At 46.8% G+C, this 25,282-nt stretch overlaps 2 protein-coding genes across 2 annotated transcripts; both read right to left on the bottom strand.

Moving 5' to 3' along the window:
* Positions 1 to 2,271: 2,271 nt before the first annotated feature.
* On the bottom strand, positions 2,272 to 11,066 carry LOC122370396 (cell surface glycoprotein 1-like). Its single transcript, XM_043345959.1, has 2 exons — positions 10,978 to 11,066; positions 2,272 to 5,863 (listed from the first exon to the last, which is right to left on the bottom strand). Exons 1-2 carry the CDS (start codon positions 10,984 to 10,986, stop codon positions 2,444 to 2,446), a joined length of 3,429 nt encoding a protein of 1,142 aa, XP_043201894.1. The 5' UTR covers positions 10,987 to 11,066; the 3' UTR covers positions 2,272 to 2,443.
* A 477-nt stretch (positions 11,067 to 11,543) lies between these two features.
* Positions 11,544 to 19,450, bottom strand: LOC122370427 (two pore potassium channel protein sup-9-like). The gene is made up of 10 exons (XM_043346045.1): positions 19,330 to 19,450; positions 18,622 to 18,699; positions 17,191 to 17,287; positions 16,566 to 16,729; positions 14,906 to 15,088; positions 14,351 to 14,451; positions 13,992 to 14,112; positions 13,517 to 13,680; positions 13,075 to 13,139; positions 11,544 to 12,807 (listed from the first exon to the last, which is right to left on the bottom strand). Exons 2-10 carry the CDS (start codon positions 18,643 to 18,645, stop codon positions 12,386 to 12,388), a joined length of 1,341 nt encoding a protein of 446 aa, XP_043201980.1. The 5' UTR covers positions 18,646 to 18,699; positions 19,330 to 19,450; the 3' UTR covers positions 11,544 to 12,385.
* Between the last annotated feature and the right edge of the window lie 5,832 nt (positions 19,451 to 25,282).

Below are 25,282 nucleotides of genomic sequence, written 5' to 3'. Positions count from 1 at the left end.
CGCGCCCCACTGGGGTCTGCGTATGACACGCCCTACTGGGGGGGGGGGGGGGGGGGGGCAACTCCGAAACTACTGGGCCGATCGTCAAAATTCAAACGGCGTCTGATAGCCCCGGGAAAACTGTCGTACGAAACCTAATTTTGTTGACCTCGAGGTCATCGATGACGTCACAGGTCAGGTCAAAGTAAAAATTATTAGCATTTTGGCTTGTTCACGTTTTGGGCTCTGGCCGCCGTCTTACAAGTCAGATCAGGCTCATTTTTGGTTCACACACTCGTGAACAGATGCTCTAGATACCCTGAGGAGTGAGGGTACCAAACTTGTACTTTGATTTTCAGGTCAAGGTCAGGTCATCACAGGTCACGAAAATATTATATCATGCGTCGGTCACGTGACACACGTTTTATGGTCCATTTAGGCCAAAGATTTCGAATTTGATGTCGTCTGTGTCATTCGAGGTCATTTTGAGTCAAATTTAGCTTAGGTCAGGTCACTTTTAGGTCAAAAAATGTCAAATTTTGAAGCTAAAAGTTTTCAACAAAAAAGGTGTCTATTAGATGCAGTTTGAGCTCAGGAACACGATGGTGCTATTTATATTGGCGGACGATGTCAAATACGTGCTGAAAAATTGATTTGAAAAATTAGTAATTATGAATTTTTTTTTGCAATAAGGCGTATAACTTGGCCATTTTTGAAGATATTTAGCTAAAACTTGCTAGAGTTGGTCATAATAATACGTTCTATTACATATATTCCAGTTTTTTTTCGAAAAGTCATAATTTTTTTGAAAAAAAAATGTAAAAATATAAAATTTGAATTTTATTATATTAAATTTTCGAAATTTTCAAAATTTAGAAAATCCGAGATTGCAGTTTAGTAGCGCAGTCTATTCTGAGTCCTCTCATGCAAAGAAATTGGATCTAGCTTAAAAACTGAGCTCTTGGGAGCGATTGCCGTGGTTCAATGTTTTGCATCGAAATCGGCCGAACATGACGTCACTCTGACGTCATTTCCGGCTGACCTATGGTAGCTACGAAGTTCATATTTTGACACAAGGTGTCAAATTGATGCTGCCGAAGGTACTGAAAGTTTAGCGTCGATACGTCAAGCGGTTTGAAAGTTATTGCAGAAAAACGGGAGGGGGCTATGAATAGGCCCCCCCAGTGGGGCGCGGGATATGGATGTTCTTGAGCAATAAGCTTACAATTTGTGCGCTAATTAAGTTACAACGTCACAAACAAATCGAAGGTGCACCTACAACGGGCTCGCTAAGTCGCATTTGACGTAGAGTCGTCAACAGTGTGGTGGCTCCCTCACGTGCTAATGAAACAATCCAGCATTTAATCCACGCAACAATCCAGCTCTCATACAGTGTCAAAAAGGACGTTTCGGTGAACACAGTTTGTATAGCCTCTCGCACCAAAAATGCACGATTTTAATTTTGCCATCACCGTGTCTCTCAGTTCTTGATCCTCAGGGCTTCAGGCCGAACGAACCATACTTTAGGTCAAGGTCATGACCTGACCAACAATGGCCACGGTGCATAACAGTAGATCCGCTCTGTTTAACTGAACTCATTCGTGATATTTTCATCTAAGCGTTTCATCTATTACCATCTAAGCGTTTTTTTTAAGACAATTCCAGCCTGCTGTTGACCTTTACCTATACATACATAACCTATCCTGACCTTTTTAAAAGAACCTATCGATCGTTCACAATACCACGGAATATATAGTCTACGACATGTCGTATATATGTATGTCGTAAACTATATATTCCGTGGCAATAGGTATGCACTATGTAGTCGCTAACAGGGGCGGATCCAGCCGATCCATTGGGGGGCGGGGGGGGGGGCAAAAGTTTCCGACCCATTCGGCGACCAGGACCCACCGCCGCGCTAGTGACCAAGCGACTTTACAACGCCACATTACATCTGCATGCATTCAGTTCAGGGAGTTATATCTACATATTATCTACCAGCCTAAATCATCAGCAGCGAGCAGTCAGATCCTTCCTTCAGAATGGTCGCCACGGAAATTCCTACTTTTTGTCCAGCAAGGCATCGACGCCGTATTAGATCTTAGATTTCTACATGTTCTGGGAGGGGCAAAGAATATCTTGCCCACACGATTTAGCTTCGGGGAGGGCAATTGCCCATTTTCCCTCCCCTGTATCTGCCACTAGTCACTTATGTTAAATATACCTAATTAAGAGCTCATGGCACTTAATTGCAAAATAAGCCTGCCCGGTGCACAAAACACATTGATCTAAGGCGTTATACGCGTTTATTCACATAATAACCATAAAAACGCCGTACACGTCACAGTGTGCTGCTGTATACATCACAGTGTGCTGCTCTTACATATTGCAGTGTGCTGCTCGTGCACACCACAGAGTGCTGCTCTTACACGCACATCACACAGGCCATTTCATTTGCCGTCAGCTAGAGACCGAAAGGAAAACCGCCGCCGCCGCCGCCGCCAAACTGGAACGGGTTCTGATTCAAACCTCCCAACCCCCCGAACAGGTTCTGTCCAAGCCCTTGAGCACCCTGTCCCAGGCCGTGCACATTCTGACCCAGGCCATGGATGTTTCCGTTGAACGCATTCTGCCCCACGCCGGGCACCCCACCGTTAAATCCTCCTTGTCCCAGATTGGAGAAAGCGGACTGTAGGGGATTCTGTAGTTGGTTTTGTAGGGGATTGTGCAGTTGTCCTTGTAGTTGATTCGGCAGTTGGCCCTGCAGCTGGTTCTGTAGGGGATTCTGAACACCCTGGTTCAGCAGGCCTCCCAGTGGGTTCTGACCGACGTTCTGCTGAAGACCACCGCCAAGGTTCTGCGGGAGGCCACCTCCGAGGTTCAGGCCTGGGATGTTCGGCAGCACACCCTTACCCCGGGTACGCTGCGAGCTCTGAACCCTCTTCAAGCTGCGCACCGTGCCTTTCCCGTTATTCTCTTCCACACTGTAAGCCACGTGATCCTTTTCAACCGAGTTCCCCTTGCTCCTGACACTGTCTACCGTACCGGATGCCACTCTATGTTTCGCTCTTTCCGCTGCCTCTACCTTCTGTCGTTCCTTGTCCACAGGAACCAACTTCGTTTTTCCATCCACAGTGCTCAGCTCAAAGACCTCAGTTCTGCTTTTCGACGCCAGTGTCTCCTTCGAAAGTTCGGGGATCTCGAAGGAAATCACTTTGCGCTTGTCTCCGTCACCGACCGGTGAAATGAGTTCGATCCTGGGCCGAGGGGTGCTGACCGTTGTGGGAGTAGTGGCAGGTGTGGTCGTGGTGGGTTGCGTGGTGGGTTGAGTGGTAGGAGCCGGTGTCGGAGGCACAGGAGTCGTTGGGGGCTCGGTCCTACGTTCCACAATGCCGGGCACCACATAATAGGTCCTCTGTCTATCATCATGCGGGTAGGACTGTACGGTTGGCATACTTTCAAATGAGACCTGTCCAGGGTAAGGCTGTGGATTAGCCATGCTGACAAAGTCTGTTCGACGGTCCCTGTCCTCCGATGGGAAGTAATGGGGCCGCTCCACACTGTCAAACGGCATCCGTTCGGGGTGTCGCTGAGCACCAGGAGCACTCACAAACGCTGGTCTCTCCTGTGCTGAGTAGTACCGGGTGCGATCTCCATGTTCCACACCACTCACGGGCATCCTTTCCGGATGGCGTGAGCTAGAGAACTCAGTCATATGTGGCCGACTGTCAAACGGAACTGTGTCGTGTCTCCGGGTAGGACTGCTGGACATCGAATACTCAGGGCTGTGATGAGTATTTTCCGGTCCGAAATACTCCAGACCAGTGTCGTGATGTGAGCGATCCGATCTATGAGAAGCGGGGGAGGAAAACTCATCCATGTACCGTCGCTGCTCAATGGAAGTGGGTCGCAGCTCCGGCATACGATGTTCGAAGTGGCTCCTGTCTCTGTGGTGTGGGTGGTTCTCATAAGAGGGCACCTCAGGGTGACTGCGTGAAACCTCTCGCTGAGGAACCAGTAGTCCACGATCGACGGATCTGTCTGGCGACGTGAACTCGGAAGTTGGCGATCGTTCAAAGTCAAATTCGGTTCTGGACTGTCTCGTGTCTGTTGGGGCAAATTCCCGTCTGCGATGTTCGTCATGCACTGGCGTAAACTCTTCCCTGCGACGTTCGTTGTGCGTTGGGGTGTAATGTGCCGGAGGTCTGCGAGGCGACTCTTCTCTGGGAGCTGGTTCTCGTCCTCTGGATGTTCTGTCTACAGGAATCAGGTCTGGTCCCTGGTATTCCCTGTCTCTGGGAGAAAACTCTGTCCTTCTCGAGTGCGAATCAAATGGCGGGAACTCTTCGCGAGCGGGCGACCCACTACCGTGACTGTACTGAAGCTCAGTCCTGTACTTTGTGCTTTCCTGCGGCGTAAGCTCAACCCTGCGCTGGTCACCCTCCGATGGTGTAAACTCAAGCTCCGTCCTAGTTCTGGCTCGATCGAGAGTGGTGAAGTCACTTCCATACGGTGTACCTCTGTCGGGTCTTTCTGTAGGAGCTTCCCTGAAAGAAGGAGGCTCACGACGCTGTTCTGGGTGGCTTATCTCCCTCCTACGATGAACATTCTCTCTGAACTCCGGTGCGCTTCCGGTCTTTTTGAATCCAGTGAGCTCCGGCTCACGTGTCTCAGGCGGGAAGAACTCTGGACTGCTCTTCGGGCGCTCTCTCCGTTGTGGTCGCTCTCTTTGAGGCCGATCTGACGGGTGTGGCGGAATATCCCGTGAAACGGGCTCTCTGCGGGGATGTTCGGCATACCCCGGCTCGGAACCGCTAGGCGCACTGTCATACGGGGATCCAAACTCCGCCCCCGGGGCTGGCGATCCTGTGGGTGGCTCACTGGATGGGGGTGCTGGAGGTCTTCTTCGACGATCGGTACGTCGACGTGGCTTCACGCCACCTGGTGCGTCACGGGGGCTCGGCGGGGGCTTCCTGCGCGGCTCCTTCGCCGAGGCAGCTGGTGGCGGGCCCCGTGGATCAGCTGGAGCCGATGGTCCTGACGGTTCCCTTCTGGATGGCGGTGGCGGCTTTGACCTTGCGGAAGGGCCTGTCCGCGATGGCGGTGGACCTACAGGCTGCGGTCCCTCAGGGTTCGGAGACGTTGGGCTCGGCTTCCTCGGTCTCTTGGGACGATTGGGTCGCCTTCTTCTCGGCTTTGGCGCTGGCGGGGGTCCACTTGACGGCGACGACGGCGGAGACCTTGGCGGAGGCCGTGGGCCCTGTCGTCCACCATTCGGTGCACTCGGTGGCAGAGGGGACCTCGGTGGCGGCGGAGGTCGGCCATGGCCCGGCGAGCTAGGCGCCGTGTGTCGAGGAGGTGGCCGCGACATTGGAGGCCTGTGCGGCGGCAGGGGTGGTGGAGGAGCCTGTCGAGCTGGCTGTGGCTGATGGGCGGCCGGCAGCGGCTGCAGCGGAGGCTGCTGCGGTTGTGGCTGATGAGCGGCCGTCGGACCCGGTAGTGCCAGGTAGGTACCCGCCGGCTGACCAGGCGCCGGAATGGCGTAGATGACTTGTCTCGGCTGCAGAGTTGCGGTGGGTGTCTTTCCCGCACTTGCCGCCTGCGCTACCCGGCTCGCTAGAGATTGGGCCGGTGGGGCTGACTTGCTTACGGCAAAGGTAGGCGTAGCAGCCGGTTTTGGGCTGCTTGCTGCCGGCGGTGGCGAGCTGGCTGCTCCCTTGCTGGCCGCTGGCGGCGAGAGGTGTACCACCTCGGGCTTCTGGTTGGGCCTCTTGATGACGACGAAGGTGCTCTCGGAGGACACTAGGTCGGCGGACGCCTGCGCTCGCGCCACCGAGATGCATGTTCCGATCACCAGGATCAGCAGCAGCAGCTGCTGCACCGCCTGCCGGTCAGAAAAGGGAGAGAGTTAGAGTAAGACAAAACGGTAAAGTAGTAAAAGCCGCCTTTGCTAATTGCGTGGGTTTACGATGAGCACTAGCACGCAATAGTCTAAGTTGTTTTTTTAGATCTCAACGTTTCAATGATTGATGATAAACATTTGACAACATCATGGCCTTTACCGTTGACGAGGTTTAAGAAGTAATTGAACTGGCTTATGTGCCATTATATATGAAGAATGCCTTATATCTTTTGCATGTTACAAAGACCGCCGTCAACCCGTGGAAGCACCCATAACGGCTCAGTTTTTTCCTCGCCCGGTAATGCAACAAGTCACCGTTCTTCGAACGCATATTTATCCCAACTGATCTTACAATTACCTACATCACTTAGCAAAAGAACTCCGGAGTGCCAGAACTGAGCAAAGTACCAGGACTGAGCACTGAACATATGTTTCAGGCACGGCAGTGGACACACAGAGACTGGTAGTTTAGGAAGATCCGGCTGAGCGAGTCAGTCCCACGGAAGGTCCGGCCGGTTTGATATCGCTCCCACGCCGCTCCGCGCCTCCGGAGGAAAAGGATGGACCGCTTCCCGACGATGGGAATCTGTATCCAGAGGGGTGTGGAGGTACTGGTGCGTCCCCCAGGAACGGTAGATAGCAAAACTGTAGGATGTCAGATGATTCTAAGTATTGTAGCTATTACAAGAAGTGTGGAAGTGTTGCGAGCTAAATAACACTTATATCATCGCACACTGACTGCAGCTAGCTATTTTTAGCGGACTTTGTCGGATCCTATAAACATCTAAAAATGAACTACATGGCAGACCATTGCAGGTCATACTAAGCTCCCGAGTTCATGCATGAATGGTTAACATGATTAACATCATAAGGGAGCGTTTTTTAGCATCAAACTAGTTAGATTGTAAAATGAGAGCCGCATTGTTTAGATTTACTGGCCTAGAATAATAACGTAACTATGATTATTGCGCACTGTTTTGCTTTGATAAGAAATGCATGTTGGCTTGACCCCTAAATTCAATTATTCTTCAGTGCGTAGGTACTGTTTCTCCAGCCTACGGAATACCTTACATTCCTGTACTAAAATCTAGGACACCTATTGTTCTGCCTCTGCATTAACTTAGTGTGTGTCATATAAACAAACATCTCTATATAATTAATTGTTTATGTGCTTTGAAAGTATTGTATGAAGCAGCAACTAACAAAAGCTAACAATGAAACAAACTTTTTTTTGTCCATTAGAGACACAGCTACCAATTATCATGTTTGTTTGCATTTGTTTCATTTCTTCCATTGCTACCTTATTGAGGACTCCGGAAAACAGCATGCTATTTATTGTAAGATCGTTTACCTACCGTAGCTCGCTATTCAAAAGCATTATATAATATTGAACCAATGGAAATCTAGCAAATATGAGTCGGAGATCGTGACCCTATTTATGTTATAAGGAAAACAGCTACTGGACATATGCTTGAATGCTCGTGACTCGTAAGTCTTGACCGTGACCTGAATCCACAGTGCTTGTTTACAATTGCTTACCTCATTGATGCTGGCTAGGATTCAAAGAATTACTTCTCATGATTTCACAGCTACAGTTAGATATATGTGTTTAAGCATTCTATGACGAGCAAGTTATTAGAATGGTAACTTTCAAACCACTCATTTAGCCACGCTTTTCTTACATAAACATTAAACACGCATAATTGTATTTTTCATGCGCCAAAGCATGCACGATTATCCGAAAATTGTCATGAAACGATGGTATTCCTGCAAATTTTCCCTAAAGGGATCGAAGTTACCTACACATGGTTGAAATGGAATTAATCATTGAGAGTTTTGCCAATTATTTTGTCTTTTATAGGATTATTTTCACCAAAGCAATCAGAAGTTAAAATAACTGATCTTTATGGCACTAGTATTTCGCCCGCTCTTGTCAATCAGCAGTTGACGCAAACTACATTGTTTTAGACATTTACATCAATGTGGAACACGCTGAAGTTATACCGCAACTCGAATCATGCACGCTACCACTAGAGGGAAAACGGAAATGGCGCCTAACAGTCCCGGGCTGGAAGATGACTAGGAAGCTTTCCTATACCACCTGCACCATGGTGCATAGACGGGGCACTTTCCGTGTAAACTTGTGGGAAAAAGAATCAGTACAGGTCAAACGGGACAGGAAGACACCGCACCATCGGCTGGTATACTCACATGGGGCGCTATCGGACTCGAGGCCTGGTCTACATATGTATGCAATAATTTCCGAAGTAATTTCTCTCATTTTACGCAATCCAGTTTTGGTAATTTTATGACGCATTTCCTTCAGCTGTTCAGGGAGGATTGCATTCGGCTCTTTTACGTTATACCTATTCCACTTTTTTAAGTTGAGGTAATTTAAAATTGCTAATTCTGCCATTATTAGCTAGCAGATGTATGATATTTCAATAGAAAATTTACACTTTCAGGGATTTTTCTTTAGAATGGTTGGTTTCAAGTGCCAGCCTGACCTCCGAGGTCTCTGTTTGAGATGACGTCTTATACTCTAGCAGCATATTATAGGCTTCCTCTCGCGACATAAAAATGATGAGAAAAGGTCAAACATATACCCCCATTCCAAACTTGTGATATGATATCCATTTCTCCTTCGAAGCTCAACTTAGCTATAGGAACCGATCAAGTCCAACGCAACAACTTCAGCCTGTCCTGGCCTTTTTGCTATGATTGTGCCAGTGAAAACCCTTGACAGTTTATGGCTCGCCCAGTTGTCATTTCTACCCCGAAAACGATATGTGACCGGCACTCATCAGCAAGCCCCGTTGACCGTCCCTCTTACCGAACTAGCAGCGGGTCTTTTCGGCTCGTAATCAGACTTAAAAGTCGCACGACAATTAGGCTCAGACAATGACAGGAAACTCCTTTCCGTCACATTTGCCTCTTGGCGCCTCTGCCAATGTGAATCAGTGTCAGAATTATAGAAGCATCATAAAGCCAAATGCGCATTTCTCAAGACAGGATGCATACCATATCGCAATATATTTGCGTGCTCTGTAGAAAATGACCCATAAAAGCGGGAAAGCTGGTGAATCCCTCGGTGAGCTTTCTGACCATTTATCCTGGTTTCATATGGCTTACTTTAAAAAAAGATTGCATTCAGTGTTGTTTTGTTTCGTTTTGATGTTGTTTTGATGACGCTGTTGAGGTGATGAAAGGCACATACATTGTACACATTATATTGCTAAAAATGAATCATATGGCGCATATCGAGCGATGCAAAAACAGCAATGATTGTGTTAGGTAAATATATAAATGCAATTGCATTTCGTCATATAATGCAAGTAATGATTACAGTCCTAAGAAGCAATGCCCGTTTAATAATACTTTAAGTGCAGCTAGACACCATTGTGCGCCGTATATTTTTCGGGACATGTGACGTTCGCCCGTTTAGGCAAAGAACGGACCGAAACTCGGCTGAAGGCCACATCCGTAAGCTGTTAACCGGTGCCACTATGCTCATTGAGAGTCCTGAATTTCCACACTGTGCTACGTGAGGAAAGAGAAGACAGTACTCTGGTCCAACTCCTCTCCAAAGTAATGTTTTGACAAACATTTGAACTAAATGTGCACAAATGTGGGGACACACTTTAAATCATAATTGGTATAACAAGAGCGAACCAATCGTAGGCGAAAAAGTAGCATGGATGTTTATCGATGACAACATTTTAATAAAAAGTTGAAGACCAAACAATGCTCTCTATGGACAAGCGAGGCTTTACGTATATTTTAAATTAGTACTGCTTGCAATAGGAGATGTCCCCAAGCTGAAGATATGATACGATGCAAACATATCGACGTATCGACATACGTATAGGTATGTCGATATAACATATCATATGATAACGACAAACGTATAAATATATCGACCCCAGACGATATAAACATTTAAGGAAGCTTACAAAGTATCAAAAAATATTTAATACCGTTATATTTCAAAATGCCTACTAACGCTTCTGTTAGAAGCATGCAACAAGAATGTTTGATGTATTTTTATGAGCATTGGCGTATATAGTTCACATGAAGCCCAGATTCTCACATCATGTATCTCACATCACATCATGTAACTACATGTGAATCTCATCACATGTAGTTAGCTGCGCGTTTGATGCTATCATCTCGTTTGAGTTTCACCTTTTCCAGTATACTGGAAATGCCGCATCATCGAAAAGCGGCAGATGTTGCGCGCAAAGTAGCATATACCACCACGTATTACCAAAGGGTTTAGTATACGATTTAAAAATTGTTAGATTTGCGCTGACGGCACAAATTCTAAGGTGGCATTTAAATGCATTACACCTTACATAGAGCTCAAAAACTGCAGGCTTTGAAATTTAATACCTCGAAATTAAAGCATGTCTCGATGTTTTGAGTGCCCAAACCGGTATTTGCAAGCCAGGGACCCCAATTTGGCTATCTCAACCCAAAACTAATGTGATGAAAAAGATGGGATGGTCTCTTAAAGTGTCCAGGATTTGGCATATACGACGATTAGTTGCTTTGCGCTGGAAATTCTGAAACGGATACATTGGCTACAATTGGAAATTACACGATGAGAATATAAGCGAATGTGGAAATGAGTAAATTTCGAAGTGTTCCCGATATAAAAAAATGTTTTTCTGACATCGGCGTTAGTGGGGTTTCTGCCTGTTGTAAATTTTTGTAAATAAACAATAAACAATAAACGGGGATTTTTTACGGCCTCGAAATGAAATAGTTGTGTCCTTGGAGATAGTTTCATGACGCTTTGGATACCGGCTGGCGGCTATGATTGTAATTTGTGCAGCTTGAGTTTCTCATTTTAGTTCCAGGTTGATAACGATTCATACCAGCAAAGTAGACGCACGATATACTATTCTAAGAAAAATAATAAAATATGTGACAGCACTGTTGCCGCTGCTCGTCGCATCGTCCCCTCCTTATCACTTATCTTCACCATGCATCGCAAATCTAGTTCCCCGTGATAGTGTCTATTAACCGTTCATACCATTCTACCCGTTGCAGTGTTTGCCACGTATCCCGTCTCTTCCCTCGCTATTAGTTACCGTTCTCATGGCTGCAGCACTGCTCGTGGGCCGATCCAGCGGCGGTGTCACTCTGCGCCCGTCCACGGCCCGACTACGGCGCCGCTCCGGTGACTGACGCGACCACCGACCCGGGGGTGTTATATGGGCTCGGCCGGAGGCGGGACGCCCGGCGACAAACGGGATAGTGTGTGTACTGGCTGAGTGCTACGGTGAGCGTTTCGGTGAGCTAAGGCGTTCCCTGATGAGCGTTGTGTTGAGCCTTTACGGCGTGCTAGCTCTTGGTGGGTTCCTAGTGAGCTTCAGGTCAGCGCTACGAGTACGGTTGGTTATTGACGAGCGTTTTCACGTTGAGTTTCTAGGTGAACTTCAGGTGAGCGTATTAGTGAGATAGAACTAAGGCCTGGCATGAGATTCCACTACTGAAAAAGAACGCAACGTTGAAAGGCTTACTAGGCCTAGGCACTCGAGTAGAGCCTCATTTATCGCAATTAAAGCTGATCTATCGATGGTTGATTTGTCGACTGGTCGATTACAACTCAGCTTGGTCGAGTCTACGTGACAGAATAAAGAAAAACGGTAGCGAATTTGCAACCCACGTTTAGAGTATATTTCTTGTTATCCAACAAACACATTTATAATCGAAACACCCTGCTCTGCGAAGAACACCATCACATGGCTATCGTGGTGCACCGATCACACATATCCTCCGATGGCAAGAAGCGTTCTGAGTGAATCCACGTGGCACGAAGGTAGGCCACCTCAGACAGAGAAGGAAGGGTCCGAGGCAGCGTCCCGGTGGCCACTTTGGCACGTGTACGATATTTAGAAGAATCCTGGGCGAAGATATCCTCAAGGGCGCCCTCATCCTATGCATGGCCTTAACCCTTATCGTCGTTCAGGATTCTTCGTGAATGAATGGATCGACCCAGACCGCTCCTTGCCATTTGGAGACGAATGACTAGCCTTCATTGCAGAATAAATACAGACATATTATCACATACGTGGTATCGTTACACAATAAATATCTACGAAGATGAAACACACGATTGGCGTGATCTGAATCGTTGTCAATGGCTAGCAGAAGTCGTTATCCGTGGGATCATTTGGGTATTTTCTGTGGAACTGAATGCCACTCCAAATCCGGTGAAGTGATATTTCCGAATCAATTAATCACTTAATAACGACTAATTTTATTGTCTAGTAAGATCAAATTCAAAAACATTTAAATGCTATTTCTACATCAAAACGTAAGGCTATGATACGCATAGGCTTTTTGCTCTTTATGCATTCTAGAATCCTGAACAAAGACGGAAAGTGTTCAGTACCGAGACTAAAGACACTTGGATAAAGAAGGCAACTAACAATAATTGTTCTTTAGCATGACAATAGGTCTCTGTGAAGAACTTGGTCTATCTTTACGGGCCAGTTATGCCATGTTGAAGAGCATATCCTCTTCATCACTAAGCGCCTCATCTGGCTGTCCACCCTTCGCCTTTCCATCACTCTTGGGCTCCTGTTCAGCCCCTCCATCTCTCTTCTCTTCGGCATCTTCTTCTCTGTCCTTCTTCTCCTCTCCCTCTCTTCTTTCCTTCTCCTTTCGCTCATCCTTATCGCCATTCTTATCCTTCTTCTGCCGTCGCCGCCGACGGTTCTCACTACTCAGAGGTCGGTAACCGAACAGATCTTCCTTCGTCTCTGGAACGGCACCTGCTCTGGTGCGGCGAGCTCGAACCCGCTGCTGTTGGCGGGCTTCGGAGTCGACCAGGCCGGTTTCCTCGGCCACCCAGCGCACCTTGCCAACGATCTGGTCCTGCATCATCTGGATGCACATGCTGATCAGCGACATACCTGTGGACGGTGGGCAGATATGTCTGTTACCTATGTGGGGAAGAAAGGAAAACAAACTCAGGAGCGTCTATTCGCTGGGGTGGGGTGGAGAATCGTCCAATTTGTTAAATTTGTTAAATTTCTCAAAATTGTAAATTTCGTAAAATCGTAAAGTGAAACTTTGCCGTTTAATACATTACTGTTGTCTTTATTGTTCTGATGGACGGACAGTTGGTTCTTTGTCGCACACAATTTCTCTTCAGATTAATAGCAGAATGTGGTGCTTACCGAAAAGGCAGTAGATGATCGTAACTCCCATCTTGAATGTTGCCATGTTTGAGTCATCCAGAAAGCTGAAAAAGAGAAGTGGTAAAACGAAACATTAAAACAAACTTTAAGGTACATTAACGTTTATATTTCAAAGGTTCTACAAACCAGCAAGAGTAAATCCGAAAATACATTTTACGAGTAAAATAAATGCGTTTCCCAATCGGATCATATGTTTTATTTTCTGGCTTGCCATTGCCTTCTAGCTCCAATAGAAGGATACCCGGCATCCTTCCTGGTAATATGCCAATATACCTGGCATAATGCCTGGTATTATGCCAAAACCTGTTCTCCTTCCCTACATATTCTTATGCAACAACGATTGATACTCCGCACCCTGACATTTTCTACCACAAAGAAGGCGGTTCATGTGGCTCGATTCTAGAAGTTCTTCCCGTCTCACCTGTTTCCGGGCACCATGTCGCCGAAGCCGATCGTGGTCAAGGTGACGAAGCTGAAGTATCCGGCAGAGCTCAGTGACCAGTCCTCCCAGTTGCTGAAGATAACGGCGCCCAGGATCAGGCACAGCGCTATCATTATCATGGTGATGACTATCGGCACTTGAACCTGTGGGAGGAGCAGCGGGTCGAGCAGGTCATCATCGATGGGACTCCGTGCGAACATAACACAGTTCGAAGACACATAACGAGATTAAAATCACCTACCTTTATATAACTATTCTATTTTAACATCTAAATGGGTAAGGATAGATAATTATTGTCGGTGCTGGTTTTAACCGATATGGCCTTTGATGTTAGAAAAAAGCCTGCAACGAGAAGCCGCGAATGGCTTTGAAAGTCCATGACAAGATCCGTCGAAAGCATTTGCGCCAATGAATTTTTTGCTAGTTTTGCATTATGATTGACTGTATCAGATACCTGGTCGGTAGGCATGTAGTCTTCTTTGCCAACATCGTCCTCCCAGAGACGCTTCCTGCGCTGTCCCATCCCCGCCTCGTTCTGGTATCGTCTGGTGCGGCACCAGCGGCATATGCAGCGACTGGAAACGGACACGGGGTCTCAGCGAACGAAGACGAAACCTCAGAGGACTACCACGAAATATCAGTAAACGAGCACTAAATATTTGTGAACAAGCACGAAATTTCAGTGAGCGAAGAACTTATCTCAGTGTACGACGACTAATTTTCACTAACATCTGACTGGTGTTGCTAGACATCCATCTGAGCTTTCAGCACCACCCGTGTGACCCGCAGGATCCCCATCGCCCGTCCACCGACCTGTAGATGTAGCGGAAGGAGTCCGACATGCCGGAGCCGATCCTGCCCAGGAAGACGAGCAGCAGCGGCGTCCCGATCATGGCGTATCCGATGGTGAACATCTGTCAGACAGCGTGCACATAGTGGTGGACACATTCCACGTGAAAGGGGATGCATCGGGCAATGAAGAGAAAGACTATGAACTTTCTGAAGTTTTGGCGATGCACCTCCACGCTTATCTTTCGTCGAAGACGAATTGCAGTAAAAAGTGTTACTAAGGATACATTCGGAGAAGATCCCTTCTTGCTCAAATCATTTTAGTTCCTACGAATCCTATTTCGTTTCAAAATTGCAGTGAAAAAATATGCAAAATATCCGCAGGGGACCTCCAATGAGAGCCGGAGCAACCGTCGACCAATCGAATTTGGAAGCACAACCGCCACTGCCTTGACGGTGACGGTCGAGCATCATTACATCATTGATGTTTCTCATTCTGCAGTTCTCACGTCTGAGGACTGCAAACGTGAGAAAGAGCAGTTCTCACGTCTACTCTTTAGAAGCAGACAGAGGCCATACCTGTCCCCCGAAGGTCCTGGGGAAGATGTGGCCGTAGCCGATGGTAGTCATGATACTGATGGTGAAGAGCAGTGACTTGGACAGAGTCCAGTCGTAGTTCCAGCCCTCCACGGTGCCGTCATAGTTGTAGGTCGTCACGGCGTCAGAGACAAACGTCTCCAGAACCTTCAGCTTCTTGTTCACCTGCGGTTTGGTCATGTTTGATGATAGGGTTATACGTCCTGCCGGCTGCTATTGCTGGGTTAGTTCGCTGTATTCAGTTTCCAGTTTTGCTTTGGCAGCGGTTGTTGCTTAGAACTTGGGTTATGCATTACAAAAAAGAAGTTTTTGATGTTTGTATTCCATGTCCTTTGTACCTATAGCTTCATCGTACTGTGCTGAGATTGGTTACATAAAATTTTCCTGCTTGAATGCTAACATTTATGCAGCTAAGTGAGGGTCTTCTAAGCAAAACGAAAACATCCTTTAGCTTTCAAAAGTTTTGCACTCATTCCTCATAACCGTAGAGCTCAGTAAGTAAGCATTTTTCGTTTTTTTGTCGGCACTGCGAGAGTCTCATCATCAGTAATGCTCTTGAATGTGCATGATTTACAGACCCAAATTCGCGATTTATCGAGATAGAACGACTACATTTATACTCAAAACTCAAAATCGTGTGCAGGAGTCATCAATATCATCGAGGTTTTTCACCCAGCCATGGTCCTATTCTTATAAAAGCACTGGCCGGTTGGATAAATATAGAAAACTGCACACACTTATCGACCTGAGCAACGTGCGTTTGTTATGTTGCACAGCAACGGAAACAACAGACATTATGCAAATTGCCTGTAACAACTCGGCCATAAAAACACCGACACATTAGCCATAATGAGCTGCACATCGTCAAAATCGAAAAGCGAATAACGAAAATGCCCAGGAGAATAAAAGCGTGATGGCTTAATATCATTTGTCAGTCTATAGCGGCACAGCGACGTCGACAATGCAATATATCCAATGCTGGTGGGCGGCACGTACAAAGGCTGGGTGACATTAGCAAAGCGAAGGCGGCCTTTCAGGTCGATGATAGACTTGCTGGTGAAAATAACCCTCGCGCCGTAACAGGCCCCTGCGTGATTAGGCCTATGTCGATGGGGGACAGCAACTGTTGTGCATTTGGTCGTTACGGATTCAGGGTCTTCGTGGCAAGGATCGGATCAATGGGTACCACCGATCTTCAGACATGTTATTGCGTTGAAGGGTAGAGCGTGGCCGCCTTAATTCAGGCATAATTCAGGAAAGTGCATCTATAGGTATTATAAGTTATAGCGTGCCCGTACGAAGTCCGTCCGTCCGTTATGCCTCAAATAGCTTATTACGCCGGAACGGCGCCCCTGACTCTTTGAAATTTGTGTGTAAATCTGTGGGTGGGGCGGGCTTAAAAAAGAACTTTGTAATTAAATGCTCCGTGACACGTTTTCAGTTTACATAATTTTTGGACAATTTAATACTATATGTGTCGAGGTGAATCATTTTAACGTAAACCAATATGGTAGCTCTTTCTTGCAGGACCACAACGGAGTTCGAATTTCATATTTTTCTTAGTCGTTGAAATATGCACTGGATTTTTTTTTTCTGACGAATTGCAAGGTTAAAGACAAGTGTCCTACTAAATACACCATACCTCTTTCTGCCACTTATCGAAGGTCATGTTGGGCTTGACTTGGTAATGCCAAAGGTACGACGATATGTAATTGTAGGCATCCGCCAGATCTTTGGCCTTGTTCTGCTTCATTAAGTAGCGATGGTGTTCGTTCTCCTTCTCCAGCTCCATGAAGGCAAGTGCTCCTGAAGACAAGCACGTATAGTCGTTTGGTATTGTTTGGTCGTTTAACTCCATCCACATTGACCTTTTCATTAGAAGCTAACGTATTTTGGCTGGAGGAGGACGACCCCCAGCATTTCGATAATCGATTCCTGATTGAGAAAGAACTTCGCGGAAAAGAACGAGCGTATGGTCCCTGAGAAGAGGAAGACATACACATTACACACTCGTAGTTACTAATCTTAATATCTTAGGACCTAGGTCATAAATAAACCCCAGGTCAGGTCAATGAGCCAAATCTGAGAAAGACTTAGGCCTGCTTAACCCTCTCAACATTATTTTTGTTTACCCTCGGAACTCTCATAACCAGAATAACCGTCGTATCTTCCGTAACCTTTAAGAAGCCCTCGTAATTTTCGTAACCTAAAAGTAACACTCGTAACTCCGGTAATACAAAGCATTTAGGCATTCGACTCCAACTTACCTAGCACAGCCACGGCAGAGACCAGGAGAAACAAACCGACATGACCGAACAGGAACTGCAAGATGAGCGTGCAAAGCGACTTCGGCTTCTCATGCACCTGGAAACAGATCGGAGATCATTGGGGAGCATTGATCATAGCTGATCTTTGCCAGTTCCACTATCTTTTGACAAAAACTGTCTTGATTGTGCAACGCGCATTCTCTTTCAATTGTCATCAGATGAAGTGTTTGGCGGCACGACATTGATTTACTGGATGTGTATTATGTGCACGATAAAGTTATGTTTCCTTAGTGACAGACTATGTAATCGTACAACTTTCGAGCACTTGTTTTCACCTTCTTCGCGAGGATGAAGCATCCAATATAAACACTTCTAGTTATTTTTCATAAATTAGGCACAAACAATGATATATGACAAAGGCATAATAATCACGTAACGAACAACAAATAAAATAAATAAAAAAGACATTAAGTGCTGCATTTATTCGCCACTTAACTGTTTCTATTCGATAGACAATGCTTATATCTAGCAACAAATATGAAGCGATTTGCGTTTTATCATGCCCTCAGTACCCTTTCTGTAACACTCATTTTCACGCAAATCTTTAGGATACGCGGCGGCTGGTTGTTCTGAAGTTGTAACTGCACAAGTCAGCATGGAGCTGTTAGGTTTCAGATGAGTGATGACATATAAGTAGGAACTGCTCCCTTCTTCTTTATTAGAAGCAATCATTCTCCTCGCTGCCGGTGACATCCACTGACTTCCTTTTACTGCCCACCCAACTATTCCTAACCGGTAACAAAGGCGGCAACAGACGCTTTGCGGACTTCCCGTGAATCGTACCGTGATTTTTCCTTCCTTTCCACCGTCCGCCCGTCTCACACTCACTCATCAGTTGTTCAATCTTACCAATCCTTTGCATACCATTGTGGTGGCACCTTCAGTTAGTCATTGTCAGGTGAGCACTGAGCAGTAACCAGGCGCAGCGCATATCCTGCCTGATGGAGATGTTGAGAGACGTCCAAATGAGACTGGATGGAGATGGATAGATTTGAGAGGTAAAATTCTTGAGAGTTGGTTCTTATATAGTTTGGCGGAAGAAGGACGAGACGAAAGTAGCGTCTATGTTGTCGAAAAGCGGTTGAATGATAGCTATTTCTATCTTGTAAACAGTGACTTACGTTTCTATGAACAACGAATCGTGGCTCAAGAATGCGTGATTGATAAAGGTAGGTATGTACCTAAAGATCATTTCCCCTTCCACTGAAAAAAAAAAATACTGACTGAACTCATTTTCAGCTGGTGGAATAAATCAGTGTGAGAGTCACTTCGCCAGCTGTTTTAATGTTGCTGCGGTCTCTTTTGATTTCTCGCTATGACAGAGTCGCATTACAGGGATAACAAAACATTTCGAAAAGTATATTTTCTCACCCCTGCTGCAGATTGCGATGACATTTTCGAAACTTCCTAGATGATTTGCTGTATACTTCGAAGTTCATACACCTAGACCTGTGAACAAAAATGTCAATTGTGAGATGATGTTTTTCGTACTCCAGCGTAGATGGGTAGCCATACGGCTTCCACGGTTGACAGTGATGACATCAGTCATCTTTTGCAAGCTCGTTAAAGATTTGGGCTGTACGGGAAGCCCAAATCTTTAACGAGCTTGCAAAAGATGACTGATGTCATCACTGTCAACCGTGGAGGCCGTATGGCTACCCATCTACGCTGGAGTACGAAAAACATCATCTCACGCTCTCAGTCCCAGCGGATAAAAACAACACCTAAGAAAAATGTCAATTGTCAGGTAAAAAGTAAATGAAAAAATAATCAATTACCTAATCATAAAATGCGCATGAGTTCGAGGAAAGGATCGCCTTTCAAACACCAAAATTCAAGCAATAACTGGGTAAAAATGATGGGAAAATAATAAATATACCTACCTTCTATAGATATATTTACTTTACACCTACAATTATTTCACAGCCTATTCCTACCACGGATGTGTTGATTTTTGTGCGCAAGCTGTTAAGCTTAAATAAAAGTTACCCCTCGAAAGCACTATTTGGGCCCTAAAAAAATGTCTTGTCACACACCCACCCTTCCTCCCCCGTCCCAAAAATGGACTCGTCCACTGACCTGACTGGCCTCGGGCGGCGGCTGGGTCGACTCCCCGGCACGGCCCATGACCCGGCGGCGTGGCCTGCGGACGGAGAGTGACCTCAGGGGTCCGACCGGGACCCGGGGCGCACCCAGCAGTGCTGCTTGTTGTGTGCGGTGACCATGGCGGCCACTGACAACACGCCACGTAACAGCCGATGTAAATCACCCGGGAGTGCAGCCGAACAAGGGAGAGGGGGCAAGAGGGGGGAGGGGAAGGAGCATCGTGATTGCAGGAACGGTGCCGCCTTCGGTCGAAGAGTTATGTGTGTGTGTGTAGGCGGTGCAACAAAGGCATAGTTGCAAAAGTTCGCCACACTTTGCCGCTGGAACACCGATTTGTCTAATCGATAAGGTTGACTAGCAAAACAAGGTATTTTGCTACGGTGTTATGCGGACAGAATAGCGAGAAAGGCTCACGGCTGGTCTTATATCGACGTGATAAAGGTGGTGATGGAAACGTAGCGACTACCTGTGGCTGCAGAGTGCAGACCATTCCGGATAGACAGACGACAGTTTTGTTATATGCTCAACAAAACAGTTACTTTAATTTGAAATTACATTCCAAAGGCCAAGAATTCCAAGTAACCATTAAAAAAGCGCAAGCTTAAGGTAAATATTGATTCCTGGACATTTTTAATAGCATGCAATCAGCGACGAAGATCTGATGTCGCAATTCACCAACATCTACCTATATTTATAGGAACAAGACTATGTGACGTCATTTTACAATGAAAATATTGGAATAGGCGGACCCAGGTACCTGAGAAAGGGGGGTAATCTCAATGTACTGCCCCCCGTCTTGGCGTGCCTGAATCCGCCTATGATTAACGAAAACGTGTATTTTGTGCTCACGTTGCATATTTTACATGATATATGACACATCATGTCATAAGACACATGACATACCATGACAAAAACTCAAACATCATCCCAAGTTAGCTTACCTGAACTGAATCCACCCATGATTTTTGAAATATCAAAAATACCGGAGCATGTATGAAGGCCCAGTTCATGAAGAAGGGTCTCCTAAAGCTTCATCAAAATGGAACAGAAAAGAAAGAAGTTATAGCATTTTTAGTGATGAGGTCTAAAATGTGAAATTTTTCGAAAGTTTTTGCTTCCAGCCAGGACCCCCAATTTTTAACTTTTCTGACTTATTATAGTAAGTCTGAAAGTTCACGATGAGAGTAATCGAATGGCGTTTGTCCCATTAAAGGTAGTGTGCCACCTTTGAAAGATTTCCCATTTTATTTTTCCTAGGATAGGAAGCTTCTGTTTTTACCTAATATCGCAAAGAAAATAAAAAATGGGCCTGGAATAGTGCCTTTTTCGCCTAAAAGTTTATCGGTTTTTCGATATGTATAACAACTGTAGTGGGCTGACCTGCAAACAGGCGTCGGCAACAATCGCGAATGCGGCGCACATGTGACAATAAGCAAAGGTCATTATAGAGTTACGACGTACGGGAATGAGTTATCAGCTGTCTAATCGTAGACAACACAATGTCGAGCCTTAAACTGTAAGCCTGTATTGGTATTGTTTCTTTTATTTGGCTGTCGAACATTATTTATGGTTTGAAATATAATTTTATGTAAAATAATTGATATGAAAAAGCCGTCTCTTAACCCTATTCCTGGCGGGCTCCGCCGGGACAAGAAACTGGCGGGGGGGGCCGATTCGGCCCCCCCCCCTGAGATCTCGAGAACGAAGCAAGATAGCGACAAGCGGTAAACGGCATCGGATACGCACGGCCAAGATCTACAATTTTTACAAAGGTCATTTTCAGGTCAGGTCAAAGATGACGTCACAGGGGTCGAAAAAGTCAAAATGGCGGCGCTAGATATGGAGAAAGTTTTTCTCGAATACCTTTCGAATTAGTCAAGATAGGAACAAACTAAAGGCATCATCGTGATCCTCTCGTCAATCCGCATCGAATGATATATATGTTGACCTCGAAAGGTCAAGGTCAAAGGTTGACCTCAGGTCACGTGACCTCGAGGTCATCATGTATATCATTCGATGCGTCTTGACGAGCTGAACACAATGAGACCATCCACGCGTCTGTATCTTGTTCCTGTACGGAGTTATTGGCCAAAAACCTTTGGTGACCTTTGATGACGTCACATGACCTCACAGCTGCCCAACAGCAAAACAGACCTCAAGGTAGTGAAGGTTGATCGTATATGAAGTCATGTATGGTATATGGGGCCATTCCGACCCGTTTTAGTGGTAAAAACAGGGAGTTGATTTTTCCCCCATTGACTTATAATGGGGAGGTCGCGAAATTGACCTGACCTTAGGTCACCGATATCAAAATTCCGAGATATACAAATTGCACATACTGGTACCCTAACTAAACCCTGAAGAGAAGAAATTGATCGGTCAAAAACTCTAGCTCTGGCGTGATTGCAAACTTTTCTGAGGTAGCGTCACCAAACCGCCTCTGGTGACCTGACCTGAGGTCAGATCAACTCAAAATTTTCAGACATGTTGCGTAGAAGCCTTTTAGGAAAAGTCAGAAAATTTGAGCTTCCTAGCTCAACGCGTTTGGGAGATATAACCAAAAAACCTCAGGGGGGGGGGCTCCTGAGGCCCCCCCGCCAGGAATAGGGTTAAGTTATGACCCCATTCCACCACACGCAAGTGGCAGAAATGACAATGATCAGCTGACGCATTTTTCTTGGCCGAAGTCAGAGCGCGCGGCCCGACGCACCACCACCGCACCACAAAGTATGAGCAGAAGCCGCGCCCAAAGCCAGGGCCCCGGTAACGTGAGGTAGCCGAGTCGGGGCAGCGTGCGCTGACCCAAGCCAGGGCCGCAGCTTTGGGCGCGGTCTACCGCATCCCCGCGGGCAGCCCCGGGCTATCACATGACACGGGGAGGACGCGCGGCCCCGGCTTGGGTCAGCGCACGCTGCCCCGACTCGGCTACCTCACGTTACCGGGGCCCTGGCTTTGGGCGCGGTCTACCGCACCACCTAACAGGCGTGTTCGAAACCGCAGGAGATGATGATGAACGGGTTTATCGAAACTTGATTGGATGAGCAATCGGTAATAGCGATTTCAGTGTGTGCATTTATTGTTCATAGTGGTGTGAAATGTGGTTGGGGTACGACCGACAACCCGTCGGGGCGAATTTCGCACTGGGGTACTCAAAATTTGAAGAATGTAAGACGTTTCCATGAGTTTTGAAGGTATGGATAAGATCTAAAAATCCGGTTCTCCTTATCTGGGCCATTAACGCTATACGGTCCAGGAAAGCTGGCACACTACCTTTAAGATCAGACATCTAGTTTTCGAGATATCAAGGGTTGCCGAATCGGCCCCCTCCACCAGTCAAAGTAGTCCAGAGAGCCCACCAGTAATAGGGTACAGACTTGACCCCAGATGACGTCACGGGCTGACGTGACGCTCAGGTAAAATCGCCAGACGACCCTACCTGGTATACAGGGCCTTGCTTATAAGGGTGAATGCATATTATATTGCATAAGGTAAGTCAGTGCAAGCCAAATACTACCTAGCGGGCGAGTGCCTAACTAAAGCTTTTGAAAAGCTGCCGGTGAGGGCGCGCTCATCGCTAGGAAGGCAATGGGCCTGCCCGTAGCCCCTGACATGTTCGTAAGCCCGGAATCGGTCAGTGACTAAGTCGCGTGGGAACTTCTTCAAGACTGGGGGGGGGGGGGCTGAACCATAATAGAGATCAACCTGACCCCATGAAAAGTTGTGGGGCACCGCCCCCACGGCCCCAGAGTTGTGGGGGCAAGCTTCCCCCACTGCCCCCTCCCCCGGTTCCCGCGCCTATGTATGAATCTATGAAATTATGTTGGTAGATTTCCGATTTTGATTCCTCCAGCTGGGGGGGGGGGGTCAAATCCATTACGAGCTCCCCCCAGCCGAAAAGCTGGAGGGGCTCAGCCCCCGCTAGCCCCCCCCCCCCCCCGGTTCCCGCACCACTGTTTACCATAGACTAATCTAATGTTAGTACTATGGTGTAACGTATGGTGTCGTAGACTATATATTCCGTGGTATGGTTTTACATCAAGGTGACCGTCGTCAGACTTGGCGGTTTTTTAGATACGCTTCAAGGTAAAGTTTGTTGGAAACCCGGTCATTTCGTTTTCACAGATCCACAACACAATAAGTCAATAAGTCGACTTTTTGAGTGTACTACCTATGTGGAGGCTGGTATCATGTTGGCTGTTGATAGACTTAGAGCATGGCACTTTGCAACGACAGCATTAAATGCGTTTCATTTGGTTTCTGCTGGCCTAAGGAGTCAGCTGGCTGGCCAGCTGACCGTCGGACGGTTTTATGGAAGCTCCGTATTTGCTCTGGATTCATTTCAGTTTTTGGGAGTTTTAATTATTATTGTTGGTCTCAGTCGACTTCTGGAAGAACGGTTTCCCGGAGGAAGCAAGATTGTGTCCCCGATTGATACGTAAGAGTTTCAATGTTGTTCTGAAATATGTTGGAATTTTCGGGACTGATTGATTTTTGATGCTATCCGATTGAAGTCGAGATCAAGAATAACACCTAGATATTTCGATTCGTTCTCACGGAACGTGACGTTGTGAGCCTAGCGCCTGCTACCTGCCGATTAGCTTCGGCCCCTGGTGTGGCTCCTGATGGCGTTGATAATAAATGAGCTCTTATGCTATATGATCTGCAAAATTGATTGTGTTCCCATTGACGTTCTTGTCAAGCTAGTTGGTGAGAATTTTACGGATGATGAAGTGGAGGCAGCCAAGAGCCTTCTCTCTGATTATGTTGATGAGTCAATTAGAGCTGGTAATCGGCGTGGCCAGAACAAAAAGAAGATGAATTTGGATGGAATCGCAAAAATGCTTATTGAATGTGACAGAGCTCAACTTCCGAAATTTGTCGCTCTGGACTTAGCCAAACTGACTCCCATTACAGTTGACTGCATTGATGTCAGTGCTCTGATGCGCAAACAACAGCTAATGGATATTGAGCTCACTACGATGAAGGATATGATCTTAAGGTCACAGCGGACACCTCTGAGAAGGTCGAGAAGGCTGTTGCCAGCCAGCCTGCGCCAACCACTCAGGTTGAGTGTGATGCTGCCGCCCAGTCTGGGTGTAAGATGACGTACGCTGGGGTGGTGCAGGCTGCTGCTCCAGTGAGTCAAGATGGCCAGGAGTGGACGCTGGCTAACCGAGTGAAGAGGGCCAAGGCACCTGCTCCTAGACCCGCTCCTCCTCCGCCTGCGGCTGCGACCTCGAGTACCACTGCGAGCGCCACGGCCGGTGCTAGGGGCAAGGCGTCTCAGCCGTCTTCGATTGTAATCGGCTCCAAGAAATGTGCAGGTGGGCCGATCCGGGCGGTTCCCACCGTCAAGCGGTTCTCCATGTTTATGTCGAGGCTCCCGCCCGGCACTGGCGAGGACGCTGTCAGTTCGTACGTCCGTGAGCAGACTGGGGCTGTTTCAGTGACCGTGACTAAACTACAAACTCGCTTTGACAGCTACGAGTCCTACCGACTAGACATCCTCAACCCATCAGCTGATCTGGACTTGCTTGACCCCCAGCTTTGGGCGGAAGGGCTGTAGTCAGGCGATTCTTTCAGAAACGCGGGTCTGTGGGACCCCCCTCGGGGCTGCGAGCTCAAATGGTTCAGTGTGATGTGTTGTAAAGTGATATGTAGTATAGTTTTTTTTTTGCCCTTAGTTTTTTCCTTGTAATCCTTATGTTACAAATAGCACTTACAATTGCCAATCTTCAAAGCGTAACACTGGTGGTATTCAAAAGTTATGTGAACATTCTGATGTAGTTTTTCTTACAGAGCATTGGCTCTTTCCGGACGACCTTTCAACGCTTTAATAATATTCATAATGATTTTGTTTCGTTTGCTCTTTCATCTATGGATCCTCGTCAGAACTTCTTACGGTAGCCGTTTGGTGTGTCGCTGT

Source organism: Amphibalanus amphitrite, unplaced genomic scaffold (assembly GCF_019059575.1).
Source record: "Amphibalanus amphitrite isolate SeventyFive unplaced genomic scaffold, NRLGWU_Aamphi_draft 001130F_arrow, whole genome shotgun sequence".
NCBI lineage: Eukaryota > Metazoa > Arthropoda > Thecostraca > Balanomorpha > Balanidae > Amphibalanus > Amphibalanus amphitrite.
This window is presented reverse-complemented; position numbering and strand designations above follow the sequence as displayed.